Consider the following 19,269-nt stretch of genomic DNA (forward strand, 5'->3'; position numbering starts at 1 on the left):
ATATTGTCTAGAGGATGAAAATTACATTACAACTATGTTCCAAAAAATGAACAGCTTCCCCTAAAATGGCAACGAAACGGCCCCCTTCAGGCTTCGTACCAAATTTTGGGCACAGTCTGTATTCGGGGCCCCCTTCAATAAAAATAAGAAGAAGATAATTTTGACATTGGGTCTGCAAATTTGTCATTGGTCATACGAAGGGTGAGAGACTGAGAGAAGAGGCAAATAAAAAATAAACAATCGAGAAACAAGTATACATTTTGTATTTCGGTAATTGGTTAGTTAAACGTTGGAAAGTATACTAACTCTTTAGGATAATAATAATAATATTCTATAATATTTTAAAACAAAAATGACAAATAATTTTTATGTCAGGGAATCATAATTTTTTTTGAAAAATTACACATGCATTTTTGGATTGATAAAAGGAGTCAAGGATGTGGATTTAATGCTCGTCGGCAGGTACCACCATCAATATCTGGTACGTTGGCTATTGTGCGTGCATTCACAATAGATGTATATTCCTAGTGGCAAGTCTATAGGTTTTTTTTAAATAACTGACACATTTATTAAATAGTGATCTGATTATTATAAGTAACTCTGGCATAACTTGTATAACTGGGAGGAAGCTACTAATTTATTTTCCATCTTTGCCATTTCTAACTAATTTTTATTCTTCTAATAATTTCTAGAATAAATTCTCTTGATGTGTCAGTAACAATTATATACTACTATACCAAATTGCTGAAATGAATACTGGATTAAGACTGGCCAAAGAACTTTGGCAACAAAATAGTTTATTGTTGGAAGTCTTGATACTAGATGTGTACTCCTTATTAGTGTTTTCTTTCAAAGTTTCTTTCAAAAATATTGGTGAGATAATTTCAATAAAGCTAACTAATAATGTTACATTAATTCGTCAGTTGCTCATTACATTTATTGCATATCCATATCCATTACATATCCAATTATAATTTAACATTTTTGTCCATCATATTTGTAAACTACAGTTTTAATTTTTTTCTGACAAAATATATACTGTTTTCCTAAGTCAGCATTTTACTGACCTGCATTATACAGTTTACTCTAGGAAATCTCGAATAACATACCTACTTGGAAATTTAACTCTGTCATCCAATTTTTCCAATTTTGAGGTACTAGGAATAAAGCGAAAACTTTATCATTAATAAGATCTTGAGAGTAAAGTTAAATATATATTTCCAAAAATATTTGAAACTGCCAATTCAGAATGTTCAGCCTAATTTTGATTTCTATATTAGACATTACTCTGATCAGATGGTCTTATTCACTGAAATGACTATTATAAAACCAATCAGTTATATATTGTTTTTTAAATGGAAATTACAGCTGTGAAGGGTCCTAAGGGTTATTTCAGGATTTTCATTTTTAGGGTACGGGCGAAATCAACGAAATTTATGTGGTAGTTTCTATCCTAAACCGATGGTAACTCCGGTACACAGATTTCAGTCCATTGAAAGTGTGGCCAACAATGGATTACGAAATAATAGGTCTCCAGGATATCATGAGAGATTGCCAGCACAATCACCGTCTTCATCTGTACATTATAAGTAAGGATTAAATTTCAAACATATCACTGATTCTAATTATTCAGTAATAATTTCTTTGGTATCGAATAAAAGTAATGTTTTGTGTAGGATATCAAGAGTTTTTTATCCACCTTCTTTAGGTATTTAAACTTTCCACAATTTTAACGTTTCGGAGGCTAAAATCTTACATTTTTTCAATTCTGAAGACGGAGGCAGATTTTAGTCTTCGAAACATAAAAATTATGGAAGGTGAAAATACCTAAAGAAGGCAGATGAAAAATATCTTTGGAACATAGAAAGTACAACCATACAAATATAAAACTACACCCACACTGTTAGAAAGCCACATGTTTTATGTAATGTGTCAAGAAACTCCTTCATTTCACATCACGAGAATAATTAGAAAAATTCAGTATTAGCAAAAAGAAGTCTCAGTAGAGAGAAAGAGAGTGGGAGAGATATAATATGCTTTATTGTCCAAGAAATTACATTTTTCTAAACAAAGCCTGTAAAATATGAAATATTAATGTAATATATCATACATGAAAGGTCCTTCAGACTAGGTAAAAATGACGTTCTCAAACCATTCCTTGGAATGCAACCACAATCTGAACAATGCGGAAATTTTGCACTATGCAAGCAAGGGTTCAAATTAGCTTACCCATATTATCACAGGTAAACAAAATTCAGGTACTCAAATTAAGTCAAGTACCTCTGTAATTACTTACAGTGATTACATATATAAGGGCTAACATTATTAATTATTTCCAGTTTAATGTATTCATTTGAAAATATCCTTATAGGACGAAACTGCAGTAACGTTAGTTACAAATACAAGCGGTAAAAAAAACAGAAAATTTTGTTTCTCATTTTATATAAAAATAAAAAAAAATTAATAGGTCTTCAAACAGCTATGTTGAGAAAGAACTTTAAGTGAACTTGTGTTTGTTGCAAGGATAATTTTTAATTTAAATAAATCACACTTATTTCAAAGTGATAATAACAAATTCATTTATATCTATTAATGAACAGGATAGACAAAATTTTATCTATTACATATCAATACACTCAACTATAACTCGTGACGTCAAATTAGTTTTGGACAAACATGCAGTTTCAGTATCGCGTATCTTGATACTGCTAAATGCTATCGATTTGAAATTTTTTTGCCATTGTATTCTGGATGAAAAGCACTATCAAAGAGTAAACCTGTTTATTGGCAACAGTATTGAATGTATTCACTTCTATTTCCAAGTTTTTGCCGATACTATCAAAGTTGTATCATCTGTGTGTGCATCTTTACATGTTAATTTGATATTGTTCAGTAAAATTACGAACAAATCTGGGCTTGATATCGATCCCGGTGCTACTCCCTCCCATTTTTATATCTCAGATTTGTTGTTCTCCAATACTAATTATTTTCAAATCTCAAGATATGAGAATGAACAGTTTAACGGTGTTTCTCAAACAGTAGTAACTAGAATCAAATGCCTTACTAAGGTCTTGGTCTTGACTACTCATAAACGTAAGTGTATAGTGTAACTTTGCCACTGACACATTGATGGTGTTTTTATCAATAAGAACTCAATTTCAAGTGATAACATAAGAATGAGAAATAAAGTTTCCTCAAGCATTAATCACATTTTCATCCTATTTTGGCCTGGCTTATGGCGGGGTATACTAACAACTGGGTTCTGCAAGGTATATGAGCAAATTCATTAAAAGCCTTTTGAAGTTATATTGATTGAGACCATTAATCAATGAGCCATAGTTGGGTCCAGAATTAAAATTTATTTTTTATTTATTTATTTTACGGGATCACCCCCCATTTGAGAATAAAATTAACAATTATATAATAAAGTAATATACTACATTACATTAACTTAAGTTATTATAAAATACATATCATAATACTACCATGCAGTTAAAGATTTTTTTTGAATTTGTCATAAAATGGAGACCATATCATTGAGCCATAATCTAATATTGATACTACCAGAGACAAGTAAACTATCCTTAAGACTTGAAGGGACAGATATTTACCATGTCGTAGAATAAATCCAAGATATTTTGCCGCCTTCACCACAATATAGTTCAAGTGGTCTAAAAATTGAAGTTGTTCATAAAAAAAACACCCAGATCCTTCACAGACGAAACATAAGATAATCCATGGCCATTAATTACATAAGAAGTATCAAATTTTTTATTTCTTTTGTAAAAACTTATAAAACAGCATTTTGCGATATTCAACTGTAAATTATGTAACCAATCTATCTAGGTCATCTTGCATTAGTGTTGAATCATATAGTGAACTTATTGGCATGAAAACTTTGAGATCATCTGCAAACATAAAAAGATCAGTATGATGGAAACATTCAACAATGTCGTTAATAAAAATATTGAATAACAGTGAGAACCCTGAGGTACCCCTGATGGCACCTGAATTATAACCGATGTAACGCCTCCAACTTTAACTTGTTGGGTTCGATTACATAAGAAACTTCTGAGCCATGTTACAGCTGAGTCAGAAAATCCAAATATCTTTAATTTTTTCAATAAGATATTGTGGTCTACTCGATCAAAAGCTTTGAAAAATCCGTATACACTGTATCCATTTGCCCTTTACTTTCCAAAACATCCAATATTTTGTGTTCAAAAAACATCAAGTTGGTAATAGTAGATTTATATTGTGAGAATCCATGTTGATTATTTATTAAACGTTCCTTACAATAAAATTTTAACTGATCACTAACTAATGAATCAAAAATTTTTGCAAGTGAAGACGGACTACAGATACTTCGATAATTTTCCACATTTTGTTTATCACCAGATTTGAAAATAGCCCGGATAAAGCTATGTTTCCACAGATCAGGAAATGAACTAGAATCTGATGAGCACTTGAAAATAAGAAATATGGGATATGTTAAGGTACAGATACATTTTTTGAAAAAATACTCGGGAAAGCCATCAGGTCCACAATTCAGTTTGTCTTTGAGATTGAAAATTTTGTTGAAAATGTCTTCCACTGACACGTAGAAATCTGGTATATCATACTCAACTAATTGTGAAAAATTATTAACATCTATATAATAATAATAATAAACGTCTTTATTGTATTAAATGACATATGATATACAAATGAAATGAAAGTGTTGGCGAAGTCTAGCTCAGAGCTATTCTACTCAACCAACAGGGGTTTGAACCCCGATTTGAAAAAGAAAGTTCACAAGTTAGGTAAACAATAATTTTAGTAAATGGCTGTACTTAGTGGATTACAAAAATAATTGAGTGGTGCAGTAAACATTAATAAGTTATACAGGTTAATCACCATCACATATACATTATTGAAAACTTACTAGCCTGAATAATTGCAGTCAATTAAAAGGTAAAATGTAAATTATCAGAATTTGCTATATTACATCATTGTGTGAGTAATAAATAGTTCTTCAATTTATATTTGAATTTATTTATGTTATATAACTTGAATTGTTCAGGAAGAAGATTGTACATTCGAATGGAGTTAAAAATAAAAGATCGTTGAAATATCGCAGTTTTGTGCTGGGGCATGGTCAGGGCAGATCTGTTTCTGACATTTTTTGAATGTATTCTAGAACGTGGAATGAATTTATGCAATAGAGCTGGTGGGTTGGACTTGTTTAGGAGTCCATGTGTGAATGAACCCAAGTGGAGTTGCCGTCGATTCTCCATGTTCAGCCAGTTGCACTCTTTGAGTTTATGGGAGATGGAGTCATATTTTCGTATTCCATAAATTAGTCTGCAACAACTATTCTGCACTTTTTGTATCCGATTTCTATCATCTTTAGTTAAACAGGGACCATAAATGAAATCGTAATAGTTGAAATGACTCAAAACTAGACACTCACACAAGGTTCTTTTCATTTTAATACTTGAAACGTGTCGATTACTATAGATCAGTTTGAGGGATAAAAACGCTTTACTGACGAGATTATTTATATGTTGAGAGAAACGTAAGTCTGTATCCATAACTAAACCAAGATTCCTAGCGAAATCACTAGCTTTGAGTATATTATTATCAATTTTCAGTGTCATATTATTTCTTAAAAGAATTTTATCATCAATTTTCCAAAATATAGTACTTTAGATTTGTCAGGATTGATCTTTAAGTTGTGCTCATTGGATATTTCAGAAGAAGAATACACAGTAACAAAAAAGTTTGCAAAACAGTCTGCAATCTGCTTGCTGTTGGTTCCAATCTCAGCCCCATATTTTACTGTGTCCGGTATTTAATTTGTAGCCCTTTTATTATTAAAATAATTCCAGAAAGATTACGGATTGGTATATATAGATTGATTGAGCTGATTCACATAATTTCTGAAGCAAGTCTCAGATAAGTTCTTGCATATCCTTCTAAGGTCTGAAAAAATTATATAGTCTCTATCATCACGAAAATTCAAGTAAGTTTTATGGGCCATTTTTTTCTCTTTTATAAGATATCTTAGATCTGCATTAAACCATTTAGGATATGTAGAAGTTTTAAACTTTTTTCGTGGAACAAACAACGACAAAGACATATTCAAAATATGGTAGAAAGATTCTAATGCTTCATTTACATTCGAGAAATTTAAACAGCTTTCCCAATCTATTCCTGCAAAATAATTATTTAAATCTATGTATTCAGCATTTCTGAAATCATTATGAAATTCACTGTATTCTAGAGATTTTGAAGAAATTGGTACAGTAACATTAAATGTGTAACCAATATGATGGTAGCTGTTAGCTAAAATATTATCTGTAGCCGAGTATATTTCCAGATCATTTAAATTAGTGAAACATAAATCCAAAAACACGTTTCTATTATTAGGAATACCGTTTTTTTTTTGAAAAAAATTTAAATAACCATATGATTCTGCTAGTAACAAAGCATTAGATCTGACAGGACACTTTACTGTTACCCCCGAAGCATTGTTATTCCACAATGCTTCCGGTAGATTGAAGTCACCAAAAACAAGAATATTATGCCCTCGATGAGTATTAACAACATTTTCTATTGTTATACAATGCTCTTCATAAATATTTTCCGGTGATTGAGGGGGGAATGTAGACCCCCCCTATAACAAATTTTAAAATTTTACATTTCCAACATTGCATAAGATGTATAGCTGTTCAACAGACTCATATAGTGGAACAATCTGTGAACTATTAATAGAGTTTTTAATAAAAATTAATATTCCCCCTCCTCTGGATTTACCACTAGTTACTCTATTTCTGTCATATCTAAAACTATTATATGATGGAATTTTTATCTCTGAATCTAAAATATCACTGGTTAACCAGCTCTCCACTAATATTAAAATATCATAATCAGAACTCAACACTGCATTTGAAAGTTCCTGGATTTTAGTACGTATTCCACCAACGTTTTGATAGTAGACTCGTAATGGAGGTGTATTTAGTTTTTTCTACCTTTGTTTTCCTCTATAACTGCCATGCCGTTTCTATATCTTATGAAGATATCTTCCCCACTGTCTTTCCTTTGTTTGAATTCATTCCACGTATCGGTATTTACTTTTCTTTGCATTTTTGTAAGATCATTATTTATCTTGATCATCGGAGAGTTATGCAACTTTTTCTTGTGGTTCAGTAAGTCTTTGACCGCATTATTATTAGAGAACACTAATTTGATGGGACATGGCTTATTACCACCTGCTCTTCCAATATGTATTACCTTCACAATGTCATTTGTCAACTCTTCCGTCTCTATGATGGTGAAAACCTTTTGGATTTCAGTTTTATCATTTTCAATCCTTTCAGTTAAACTCGCTGATGTAGACTCAGGAACATTGTAAACCATTACATTGTTCACCTGATTCATCGTCTCATTCATTTCATCCAGTATTTCCTTCCACGAACAATTTGGATCTTTCTCTTGCTTCAACTGTTCTATCTCTTCATTCAAGATTTCAATTTGTTTATCTCTTTCTTTTAAATTTTGCTTGTTTGTCTCCTTCAGTTTATCAACTTCTACTCGTAGGTAGGGATAAGTGAGAAACCTTTTTCACATTCATTACAAAAGAATTTCAATTTTCTGGTTTCAGTAACCAGTTGAAGACATCTTAATTCCGTGGAGGTGACATTGGCACAGGATAGATGTAAAAGCCTTTTACATCCGTCACATCTAAATGAAGTTTTATCTTCCTCCACATCTTTTTTACAACGAAAACATTTATTTATATTTTTATATATATTTGATCCAGATATAATAATATGAGGCACGCCACTGGAGAATTGATATCTGAAATCACTTTCTTTTTATTGTGACCTGTTTTTTATTACCCAGCAAAAAGAGCACTTCCTTGTACTTGGAACAACAGTATTATTAATTCATTCGATTATTACTCAATAATGAGAGATTGTTTTCGATTACTTTTCAAACGTAACTGTTCACGACACTTCGACGATTTTTCAGTACCAAATGTAACTATGTTATTAAAAGAATAAATGCTATAATAAACAGTAAAAGTGAGAGCACAATATGCTAGTATAAAAAGTAATTCTTATGATTCAAAATGAGTTTTTTTTTAACAAGTAGAAAATGTGGATATGTTAAAATGATTACTAAATTTGAGAAATTTTTGACATGAATAGAATATTTGATTGCAGATCATCAGAGGTGTTTAAAATTTAATTTTTTCATTTTTAGTGGGTCTAGCGGTAACATTCGTATACCTCATGTTGGCAGATCCTTGGAAATGATTGCACCAGGACACACTGCTACAATTAGAAACAATGTTTCACCTACATCCAGAATGAAATGCGGAGTGTGGATTTTTTTTGCATTGGTTACTTTCTTTCTAGCTGTAGCTAAATATTACTTCCATGGGGTAAGCCTGCAGATTAGTAGTTTTTTGTGTTTTGAGGTACTTTTATCACTTTTTTTACTTCTTCCTCTCAGCGAGATGTGAGTTTTGGCCCGACTCAATCCCTCTCCCAAATCTCGCGTGAGATTTTTCAAAATGCCCATTTTTAAAATACATAGATTAATGTGTGCTTTATTGAATTGTTTTCATTGAAAAAAATTAAATTTGCTTCATTTTTTTCATTTAAAAATAGTTGAGACTAGGATTTGAGCTATTTTGTTGCTATGTGGCATAATCTCAATAATAGTCTGTTCATAAGTTGAAATGTGTGTTGAATAGACATGAAACTTCTGAAAATACAACTCATTGGATTCAAAATGACGTGTAGAAAAAAGGGTCTGGTGATACTATACAGGGCGTTTCAAATTCGATCCTCATCATTAGGATCACGGAAACTGTGAGAGATACGAAGATGGTTAAATTGTGGCAAAGTTGCGCATTTATCTGACTAACAATATGCCGTTGAGAAAGTTCTGAAATTCTGAGTATATCCGGAAAAAACAGAAATTCCAGAAAATGGTTTATATTTTTTCTGGCTTTATTTTTCGAAGGATTCAAAAATAAATTGCACTTTCACATTGCCATTTTTCCCCTGCTACATAATGGTGTTTTCAGATGTTCTATCTGACGTTTCGTCTTTCGGCCACCATCATCACTTTATTTTTTCTTATTTGCGCTATATTGGAATCTTTCTATTTTGAAAAGAAACAGATGTTACCTTTTCAATGATGTATCATAAGTTATCATTCTTTTTAGAAAAATTGGAGATATTGAAAAAAAATTATTTCTTGTCATAATAGGCTTTGACTTTGATGTTTCTAAATTTGACTTTCAATTTGTTACACTCAATGACATTTTGTTATTGTACAAGTCATTGCATTTTTGGCGAAAATTGACTTCACGAATAAAGAAAAAATATATATGATTTATTACAAATACGATAGAAACAGTATTAGGACATCTGAAATGTATTTAAACTTGTATCCTGAAAGACGACAACCAAATTGAACTATGTTCAAGTTATTAGATCAAAATTTCTCGTTTGGTTCGTTTGAAAAGCCAATGAAAAAAAACGGAGACAGAATCAACAATCAAAATTTGATAAATGAGGTGTGTATGAAGTAAATTAGACATTGTGTCCTTTTCAATGAAAATAGAAAAGTAAATCACAGCAAATACTCAAAATGCTGGCCTTGTTCATGATAACACAACTGTGCCCTTTTTCGAATATTATTCACTGCACGATTAATTTCTAATTTCCCTCCTCCTCAATCTTCCAAACTCTCTGACAATGCTGTGTTGAAGGTCCTCCATATTTTGATATTCCCTCTGACCATAAACTCTATTTTTCAGTGTATCCCATAAGAAAGTATCCATAACACTTAAGTCTGGAGACCTTGCTGGCCACTACACTGGCCCATTATTCCCTAACTATTTATCACGTAAAAGTGCTTTCATCTGTCCAAATAACATTTTCCAGGAAAACTGGATAATCAGGTCTTCTTATTAGCCAATTACAAAATTCTAATCACCTTTCGGGATCACCTGGATGCAATTTTTGAGATTAGTAAGTAAGTAGTCTTTATTGAATAGGAATAATCCTAATATTCACAATACAAAGTTATAATTCTACAATAAATGATTATTGAGTAAATACTATATCAAAACATAATACAATGAATGAATCCATGTATAAATTTATAACAAAATACATTATTAACAATAAACAAAGTAAGATTGAGATAATGCAAATATCAAAACTATACAATAACTGACTTAATTCAGCTGAAAATCTATAATACAATATAACTACATTCATAACAATCACAGATATTTTGAGAGGTTTTTCTTGAACGATACAAGTGTATCACATTTTTTAATTTCATTTGGAAGGGAATTATATTCAACTAAACCTCGAATCTATAGTGAGTTCATACCTTTTCTGGTATTAGCTCTATCTACATGAAAATTGTTTGCACTTCTAGTACAGTATTCATGGACCTCATGATTAAACTTGATGAATTGTTTGAAATAAGTTGGCATTAAACCTTTGAAAATTTTAAAAATGAAGATCATTGTTGAGATAGTCTACCTTTTGGTTACTGATTGCCACTGTAAAGTCTCTAACATATGGGTTATCGGAGTATATCTATTACATTTTAGGATTAATCTCATCCCACGATTTTGAAGTTTTTGTAGAGAAGCTTTCCTGTTATTGTCTAATAGAAATAGTATTGTAGAACAATAGTCAAAATGTGGTTTAATGATACTACTAAAAACTGTCAATCTTGCTTTCAACGATATGTGAGCAGCTATTCTTGAGAAGAAAAAGAGTTTTTTAGAATTTTTTTTCTGTATTGATATAAAGTGTTCCTTATATGTTAAATTTTCATCCAATACAACCCCTAGGTATTTGAATTGTTTTACAATTTCAATTTTTGTATTTTCTATAATTAAAGTTATGTTATCTTCATCTATATTTTTTGTCCAATTGTAATCAGAAATGATCATAGCTTTTGTTTTTTGTATATTGTTTCAACTTATTTCCCTCCAAGTATTTTTCAAGTTTAATTAATTCTTCATTCATTTTTTGAACAGAGGTCTCCACACAATCACCACTAACTGCCAACAGAGTATCATCTGCATAAAGAATAATAAATTCACAATTAACAGAGCAGTTGATGTTATTCATGTATAGTATAAATAGTATAGGTCCAATTACACTACCTTATGGGACACCTATATTTATCTGCCTTGTAGTAGAAAAATGGTTATTTATTTTCACAATCTGTTTTCTATCACTCAGGTAACTTTCCAACCATTTCAAAGCAGTTGATTTAATTCCATATGTTTTTAATTTCTGCACTAGAATACCTCTATCTATTGTTTCAAATGCTCGTTCCAGATCAATGAATACTGCCACGATATACTTTCCTTTATCCATCAATTGGTTCCAACTAGTAATTGTCAGTTGTAAGGCTGTTTCACAAGAACATTTACTACGGAAACCTGACTGGTTCCCTAAGAAAATATTGTTAATATTTATGTGTTCAATGAGTTGGTTATATGCTGCTCTTTCAATTACTTTCTCAACATCTAGTAACGTAATGATTGGTCTGAAATTCATTGCATCATTTGAATTTTTGACTTTTGGAATTGGTATTATAATGGATGTTTTCAGCTCATTTGGAAATATTCCTGTTGAAAAGGATGCGTTAATAAGATTTAATAGGTGAAAACCACAAGTGTCAATGGTATTTTTTATTATTTGACCATTCATAACATCATGTATATTACCTTTATTTTCCAGGGTAGCAATTATATTTTTAAGTTCCTTAATACTTATTTTACAAAAGTTTTCAAGGTTAGTTTTTATTTCTGGGAGATGTTTGGCGGACCATTCCTTATGATAATTTATGGTATCATTTATATCACCTACACTCGATATGAAATATTCATTGAAACAGTTTGCAAATCATTTTCTGTTTTCGCAATCACTACTCTATCTCTAAATTCAAATTTCATGACTGTATTTGTAAATGCAAGATTTTCATTTCGAATGAACTGTTTTAGAGTTTTCCACATTTGTTTACAATCTGCATAATGGGAATCAATCGCATTTTCGTAATAACGTTTTCTCTTCAATCTAAGACTGTTATTAACTTCATTTATACATATTTTGTAGGTATTCCAAAGATTTTGTTTTCCCTCCATGTTTCTACTACACTGACTAAATTTTTTATAACCATTATCACGATTTTTTGCCTTTAAATGTATTTCTTCATCGTACCCAAGGTAAGATATTTCTAGTATTTTCAAATGTTTTTACTGAGCAAATTTCATTAACAACTTTTTTGTAATTTTTGACATTTTATCAAAAGTAGTGTTTACATCTAAGCATTTTGTTGGCCAACTGCAATCAATCAATCTCAAATTTATCATGTGAAAATTATCTATATTAAGTTTTCTGTACATTTTTGAAACTAAATTTACTGATCTGTTGTTACTTCTAATGTTAATAGTTATTGTATCATGCCACACCAATATTTATACTCCTCAATAGTTATTTTAGTGTTCGTTACGATAATACCTTGTCTTACATACATTAGCACTACACCTGTATGACGGCTTTTTGAATCACATCTTATTAAGTTGTAATTTTTTATATTCAATTCTACTTCCTCAAAGTCTTCCGTTGTCTGGGTTTCACTTAGGAGTAGTATTTTTGGATTATAACAAATAAGTTCTTCAATAATTTGATCCTTATGGGCGATAAAACTCTGTGCATTAATGTATATTATGTCTGTATGGTACTGAATATTAGGATAAGCTGCTGAAATTTTCTGGTTTGTTGGACAATTGTTGGTATATTGTTTATGTACTTTATTGTTTTGTTGATGTGTCCTGCTTGTTTCAGTTCCTCTAATTTACCTTTAATCTGGATAAAATATTCCCTTTGTTTTTTGTTTGATCTGCATATATGTGTATTTTGTAACATTTTAAACCGCTTTTTTTTTAGATGTCTCCAAGCACTTGTATGATAAATATTCATTTCAGAGGAAACTTGACGTGTAGATTTCCCCGGGTTTATGTTGATCTGCAAATTTATACTTTTATTAAAAAGGACACAATGTCTAACTTACCTCATACATACCTCATTTATCAAATTTTCTTTAGTTTCTTGGTCCATTCTGTCTCCGTATTTTTTCCTCGGTTTTTCAAATGAACCTAACTCGGTGAGATTTTGATCCAATAACTTGAACATAGATCGATGTAGTTGTCATCTTTCGTGATACAATTTTGAATACATTTCCGATGTCTTAACACTGTTTCTATCGTATTTGTAATAAATTTGTATCATATCTTTTTTTTCTTCATTCGTGAAAGCCATTTTTTGCCAAAAATTCAATGATTTGTACAATAACAAAATGTTCATGAGTGTAACAAATTGAAAGTCAAATTCAAAAACATCAAAGTCAAAGCCTATTATGATAAGAATTATTTTTTTTCAATATGTCCAATTTTTCGAAAAAGGATGATACATCATTGAAAAGGTAAAATCTGGTTCTATTCAAAACAGAAAGAATCCATAAGAAAAAATAAAGTTTATGATGGTGGCCCGAAGACGAAACGTCCGATAGCAAATCTGAACCTGCAACATAATGTAGCAGGGAAAAAGTAGCAATATGGAAGTGCAATTTATTTTCAAATGTTTCGAAAACTAAAGCCAGAAAAAAAATGAAAACCATTTTCCGAAATTTCTGTTTTTTTTTTCGGTCAGGTAAATGCGCAACTTTGCAGTAGTGTAACCATCTTTGTATCTCTCATAGTTTCCGAGATCCCAATGGTGAGGATCGAATTTGAAACACCCTGTAGAATAAATAATTGAATCACATATAATAAGAAATTTCATTTGCTTTATAATTTCAGATCAATATCGGTGTAGAGGTTTTGGCATTTTGCTCACTTCTCGTAGTGGTTCTCATAATAGGTGGTTTGATATCTTTGTGTGAAGCAGTTATCTCCTACTCACCAACCAATACAAATGTTGAGGCTCCTGTATTGCAGGTAGCTGAACGGGTAAGTTTTAAAATTATTATATAATTTTTAAGTGGTTCTAATAGAAAATAACAATGACAAATCTAAAAGTTTTCAATATTTTCTCTATCATAAACGCGTCTGGAAATGAAAATGTTTGTGAAAATTGTGTAATTATTATCACGGATAGTGTTATTTTTATCAAGTAATGGGCCATTCATAATAATGTATCTGTTTTGTCTGTTCAGGTATTGACATTTAGTGCTTTATTTACTATTGTAGCAAACAGAAAGTGAAGAAAATCGGCATCGGCAGGTTTCTACTTCCTTGTCCCAAAATTCTGCAGAATTGCCACCACCTCCATATCACATAGCAGTGATGTTAAGTCCCCAGAATGATCTGGATTCCATACAGGTCATAAGAGATTCCCCCCCGCCTTCATATGACAAAGCTGTTACTTGATTGTTTTGATAAAAAAATAACTAAGATTGCCAAAAATATGATGCTTTATTCATTTTTGTAAGGAGGATCTTGCATGAGAAGTTGTATAAAAAGGATGTTGGAATCCAGCATTGCGTCTTCTGATGTAAATGTTGTGGGGATATCAATTTCTACTTTCAGTAACAAGACAAGAACTAATAAGTCTATTGAAATGAATAGAAGTGGGTTAACTATGTTTATTAAGGAATATTTTTCTCAAGCATGTTCAGTAATTCTTGTTTTGTTTGTGAGTATCGTTTATGAAAAAATATAACTACTTCATATTAACTTGTAATCACAGTCAGCTGAAAAGTTTACATTCTAAAGGTAATGAAGAAATATCTATATTGAAGTGGGTTTCGAAATATCAGAAATGACATCTACTCGTTAAAATCCCCTGATAAATTATTCAACAAAACTTTTTAACATTTTCACATGTCATATTACAAAACCACGACAAGATGGCATACATCAAACTTTGTATAGGTGCCAAAACTTTTTTGTGTGGGCATATAATACTAACTGCATTATTATATTATCTTAACCCAGCAAAAAGATTTTCAAATTTTCTATCAATTTCTTCTGTAATGCAGCTTGAATATATTATCAATATATACTCTAATATAATCTTTATCCCATATATACTCTTATATAATCTTTATTCCATATCCTACATTATCATCTTTGTTACCTCTCTGGTTACAATTTAACATTTCATACTTCATTATATTCAGTACAACAAAGACGTGGTAAAAAAAATCTAGTGAATAATTTTTGTATGAATTAAGTCATATTTTTTCAAGTAACTGTATTCTAAATTTTATATAAGAAATTTTCGTGTTACTTTAAAGTGTGATATAATATGCAGGGTATTTCATGTACACGAATGTCAGTTTGAATTTTTTCAATAACATACTTGTGAATTACTCCTTATCACGTGTAAAAAAAAATTTTTCAAAATTTATACGTCAGCTCTTATGCAACTATTTTTTACCCATTTCCAAAGCCCAAGTTCCCCTGAAATAATCCAAAGAAAGTATCTAATGTTGGTCATTCACACATTCATAAACCTACTCTTACCAGATTCTAGTCACAACTTCGTTTTCAAGATCTTCAGTTAATTTATGACATAGAGTACTTGAGTAAGTTAATGGTGACCCAGATTTGGGTTTTTAAATAATGCAGTTGGCTTCTTATACTACGAGTACAGTAATTGTGCATTTTGAATCTCAAATCCAAATTTACTTTTATAATAGTGACATGATCTGAATTAGTCAGTTTCCTTTATTTACAGTATAAATAAGTGGAGCTGTTGCCAAACTTTACAATTTCCTTATTCCATTTATCATATTTAAATGTATTTTTAATATGATGTAAGAAATAACACCTAGTGGTTCCAAATTTATAATGATAATACTGATTTTATATTAAAATCATATACATACATGATATATACTTTTTCTATATCTCTTACTGTAAGTTTACATTATACAATTCATAAGACAAGTTGATACAGCATGATTCAGTGTTAATTTATCAAATTCAAACTTCATAAAATGAATACCTTAATGAGTTTTATATATCGAAGCAAGGGCTTTGGTTTTTCTTCTACTCTAATTATTCTAATAAAATGTATTGAAATTATCCAACTGAATCAGGCTGTAATTCAGTTCATTAAAAGACCAGTCACATTTTTTATCAATAATTTCAATAAACTTTTGGAATATATTACATGAATTGTCTTTATGAAAAAAAAATTTATAATGAACTGTACTTGTTATTTTAATTCATTTTGTAAGTAACTTTATTGTATAAAAGACTGTGTGCCACAAAATATGTTTGCACTTATTTTTGTAATTTTTGTTGGGTTTTACGGAAGATAAATACACATAACTTTTTATCGTTCTGTTTATTATGACATATCTATAGGTTTTTCTATGTGATTTTTTTCTAGTTATTTTTTTATTTGAAAACCAGACTTTTACATATATATATATATATTTTATAATTTTGAGACAATCAATATACTTAGTTTTGTACAATTCTTATGTAAATCTATTCTTGATTTTTCTAATTGAAGTGTGTATTCTGTATGGGGATATCAAAAACAGTTGTGATCAGTTTCATATGTCTAAACTTTCTTGGTTTGTAATAAAAATTAGGGCTATCATCCCATCTCCAGTTGCAAAAAATGATGAAGTGTCACATAATATTGACGATATATTTAGAATATTCAGAAGTAAACAGTAATTAATTTTGATTGGCTAATGTTTTGCCATGTAACATTTTTATAAAAATAATATTGAGGGACTTTTTGTGCTTTTAAAAACAATGAAGAAAAATATTTTAATTGGATATACTTTAACTAGCTTCTATCTCTCGTTTTTGAGAACTCCAACATTATACACACTAATTAGAATTATCAGGTATTTCGAACTATTTACTCACAACTATTGAAAGTATATGTAGGTGCGTATATTTTTATATTTGATGTTTGAAGTCGATACATATTTTCAATCAAAAACAATAAAAATTTTTGTTTGGCATCAAATATATCAATAAAAATATTTCCATATTTATATGTTACATATACATGTTGAATAAAGATATACCTAAATACATTTTATTTTATTTCTGCTGATACATCCACAAATTGGATAAAAAAAACTCAGGAATGAACAGACACAAGTTCACTGCTGTATTAACAAGACGTCCATTGTCATGACTATTTTGAAATACATTTGGAATGGCTTCTCAAATTAGTATTCTTTTTGATGAACAAAGGAGGGAAAATCAATCAATTACTGAAGTGAATCAATTTCCTTATCATACTAATAAACATATCTGAATATTGGAAGGACGGTAGCCTTGTAGGTTGACGTGGGTGGTCGGCTCCACTAAGTCAATCGACCGATGGTTCGGACCGCAAGGCCAGACATTCGATTTTCACTTCTTATCATCCAACCCGTGTTAAGAATCACACGTTAAAAAGTAAGACCTCATTAGTCCTTAGCTCGCACAAGTTTCGGCTTTTGAGAGTTGTCGTTCATAGGAGAGCGACAGCTGGTAAACGGAACAACAGACTTTAACAAATTGACAGATTTTTCACAGATTCATAAATACACACAGGAAACGTATATATTTATAAAATATACATTAATGACAAAACGTCTTTCTCACTCTCACTCGTAGCTGGAGCTAAATTAGTAATAATAAGTTGATGTTTTCACAAATTAAGTTTGAACTATTTTTGTAGAAGTTTTTTATTAGAAAATTATCGATAGAAAAGGAATTCGACTCTTCATTGAGTAAACTACTTGTAAAAATATCATCTTTCCAGTTTCATTCAAAAGTTGAATCTTAGCGGCTATCTGCTTTGTAGTATTTTTTTAATTTGCTGGTCTTTTAGGTAAGAAAAATACATACATATTACATCTTCAAATATTTATTAAACTGCCTGAAATTTCCAAATTGACACTAACGTCATTATGTATTAGGAATGGGTCTCTATAAAACACCTTAAACATCTTTTAGATGTGACTATTGTGAAGTCATTGTTTTTAGAATCAATAATATATATTTATTTTCAAATAGGTATCCTAATATACAAAAACATTTTAAAATTGAATAGACAAAGTCGCAGTCCAACTTCATAACACTAAAATATGTATGCTCGGAATTATCCAAGCATTCAATAAATAGACAAAATAACAATGTAAATTACAAATACTAGATATATATGTTATTATAATATCAATGTTAATGTGGATGTTGTATCTTCAAATGACTAGTAAGTCCTTTTTTGAATGTCATAATAGATTCACTTTGATTTGAAAGGGTTATATTTTTAGGAGTGATTAATTTTTTGGGAAAGAAAGTTTTTGGCTTTCTACTACTCCATCTGATACAAAAAAATGGATGAGAGAATCTTCCAAAGAAAGGAAGGATTAATCAATTTGAAAATCAAATTGATTAATCCTTCCTTTCTTTGGAATCAATTTGATTTTCAAATTGATTAATCCTTCCTTTCTTTGGAAGATTCTCTCAATTTGATTTTCAAATTGATTAATCCTTCCTTTCTTTGGAAGATTCTCTCATCCATTTTTTTGTATCAGATGGAGTAGTAGAAAGCCAAAAACTTTCTTTCCCAAAAGATTCACTTTGTTTTATCTCAAGCAGGAGGTTATTGTAATAAGGAATTCATGGATCTCTCGACCAGAGAGGTAGCTTAGCGTGGGTTGGCACGAGTGGTTTGTTCCACTCATTCAATTGACCGTCAGCTGGAACGCTGGTTCAAGCTGCGATACCGGACAATCGACATCTTCCAACCTGTGCTAGAAAACTCCACATTAAAAGGTAAGATCTCGTTAAATCATAGCTTGCACAAGTTTCGACTTTTGAGGATTGTTGTTCATCTGGGACGACAGCTGGATAATGGAAGAACAGATTTTAAACATATACACAGAACATGGTGATATACATAAAAGAGAATATCAACATATCACTGAGAAATATACAAAATACAAATCATCTCTCAACATTGCAATGCGGAAAGGAAGCCAAAAGAGGCGGAACCAATTCTGACCTTGAAGTACCTAGAATATAGCGCCCGGCTGCTAAACATAAGTAATAATTTATTGATAAAATGAAGCTGCCCTTTAAATTGAAACTCGAATATTTTTAAAGAGATCAATTTAAAAAAAAATCTGTATAAATTAAGTACCTTATGAATGTGTATATGTATTGTCATTGTGATATGAGCAGTGTTGTCTCTTCCACTGACA

General features: G+C 30.5%; 1 protein-coding gene across 3 annotated transcripts; it reads left to right on the forward strand.

Annotated features, from left to right (window-relative positions):
• The first annotated feature begins 90 nt into the window (after nucleotides 1–90).
• On the forward strand, nucleotides 91–17,104 carry LOC111502292 (uncharacterized). Of its 3 annotated transcripts, none has more exons than XM_023156345.2 (5): nucleotides 91–481; nucleotides 1,412–1,589; nucleotides 8,251–8,431; nucleotides 13,898–14,047; nucleotides 14,288–17,104. In XM_023156345.2, the coding sequence occupies exons 1-5, from the start codon at nucleotides 406–408 to the stop codon at nucleotides 14,465–14,467; spliced, it is 765 nt and encodes a 254-aa protein (XP_023012113.2). In that variant the 5' UTR covers nucleotides 91–405; the 3' UTR covers nucleotides 14,468–17,104. The 3 variants fall into 3 exon arrangements, with proteins under 3 accessions (XP_023012113.2, XP_074036100.1, XP_023012114.2); XM_074179999.1 differs by having other exon boundaries at nucleotides 110–270; XM_023156346.2 differs by having other exon boundaries at nucleotides 111–277.
• The last annotated feature ends 2,165 nt before the right edge of the window (nucleotides 17,105–19,269 follow it).

Source organism: Leptinotarsa decemlineata, unplaced genomic scaffold (genome assembly GCF_025532065.1).
Source record: "Leptinotarsa decemlineata unplaced genomic scaffold, Ldec_3_MD MMD2_tig00026282_RagTag_RagTag, whole genome shotgun sequence".
In the NCBI taxonomy this organism is placed as follows: Eukaryota; Metazoa; Arthropoda; class Insecta; order Coleoptera; family Chrysomelidae; genus Leptinotarsa; species Leptinotarsa decemlineata.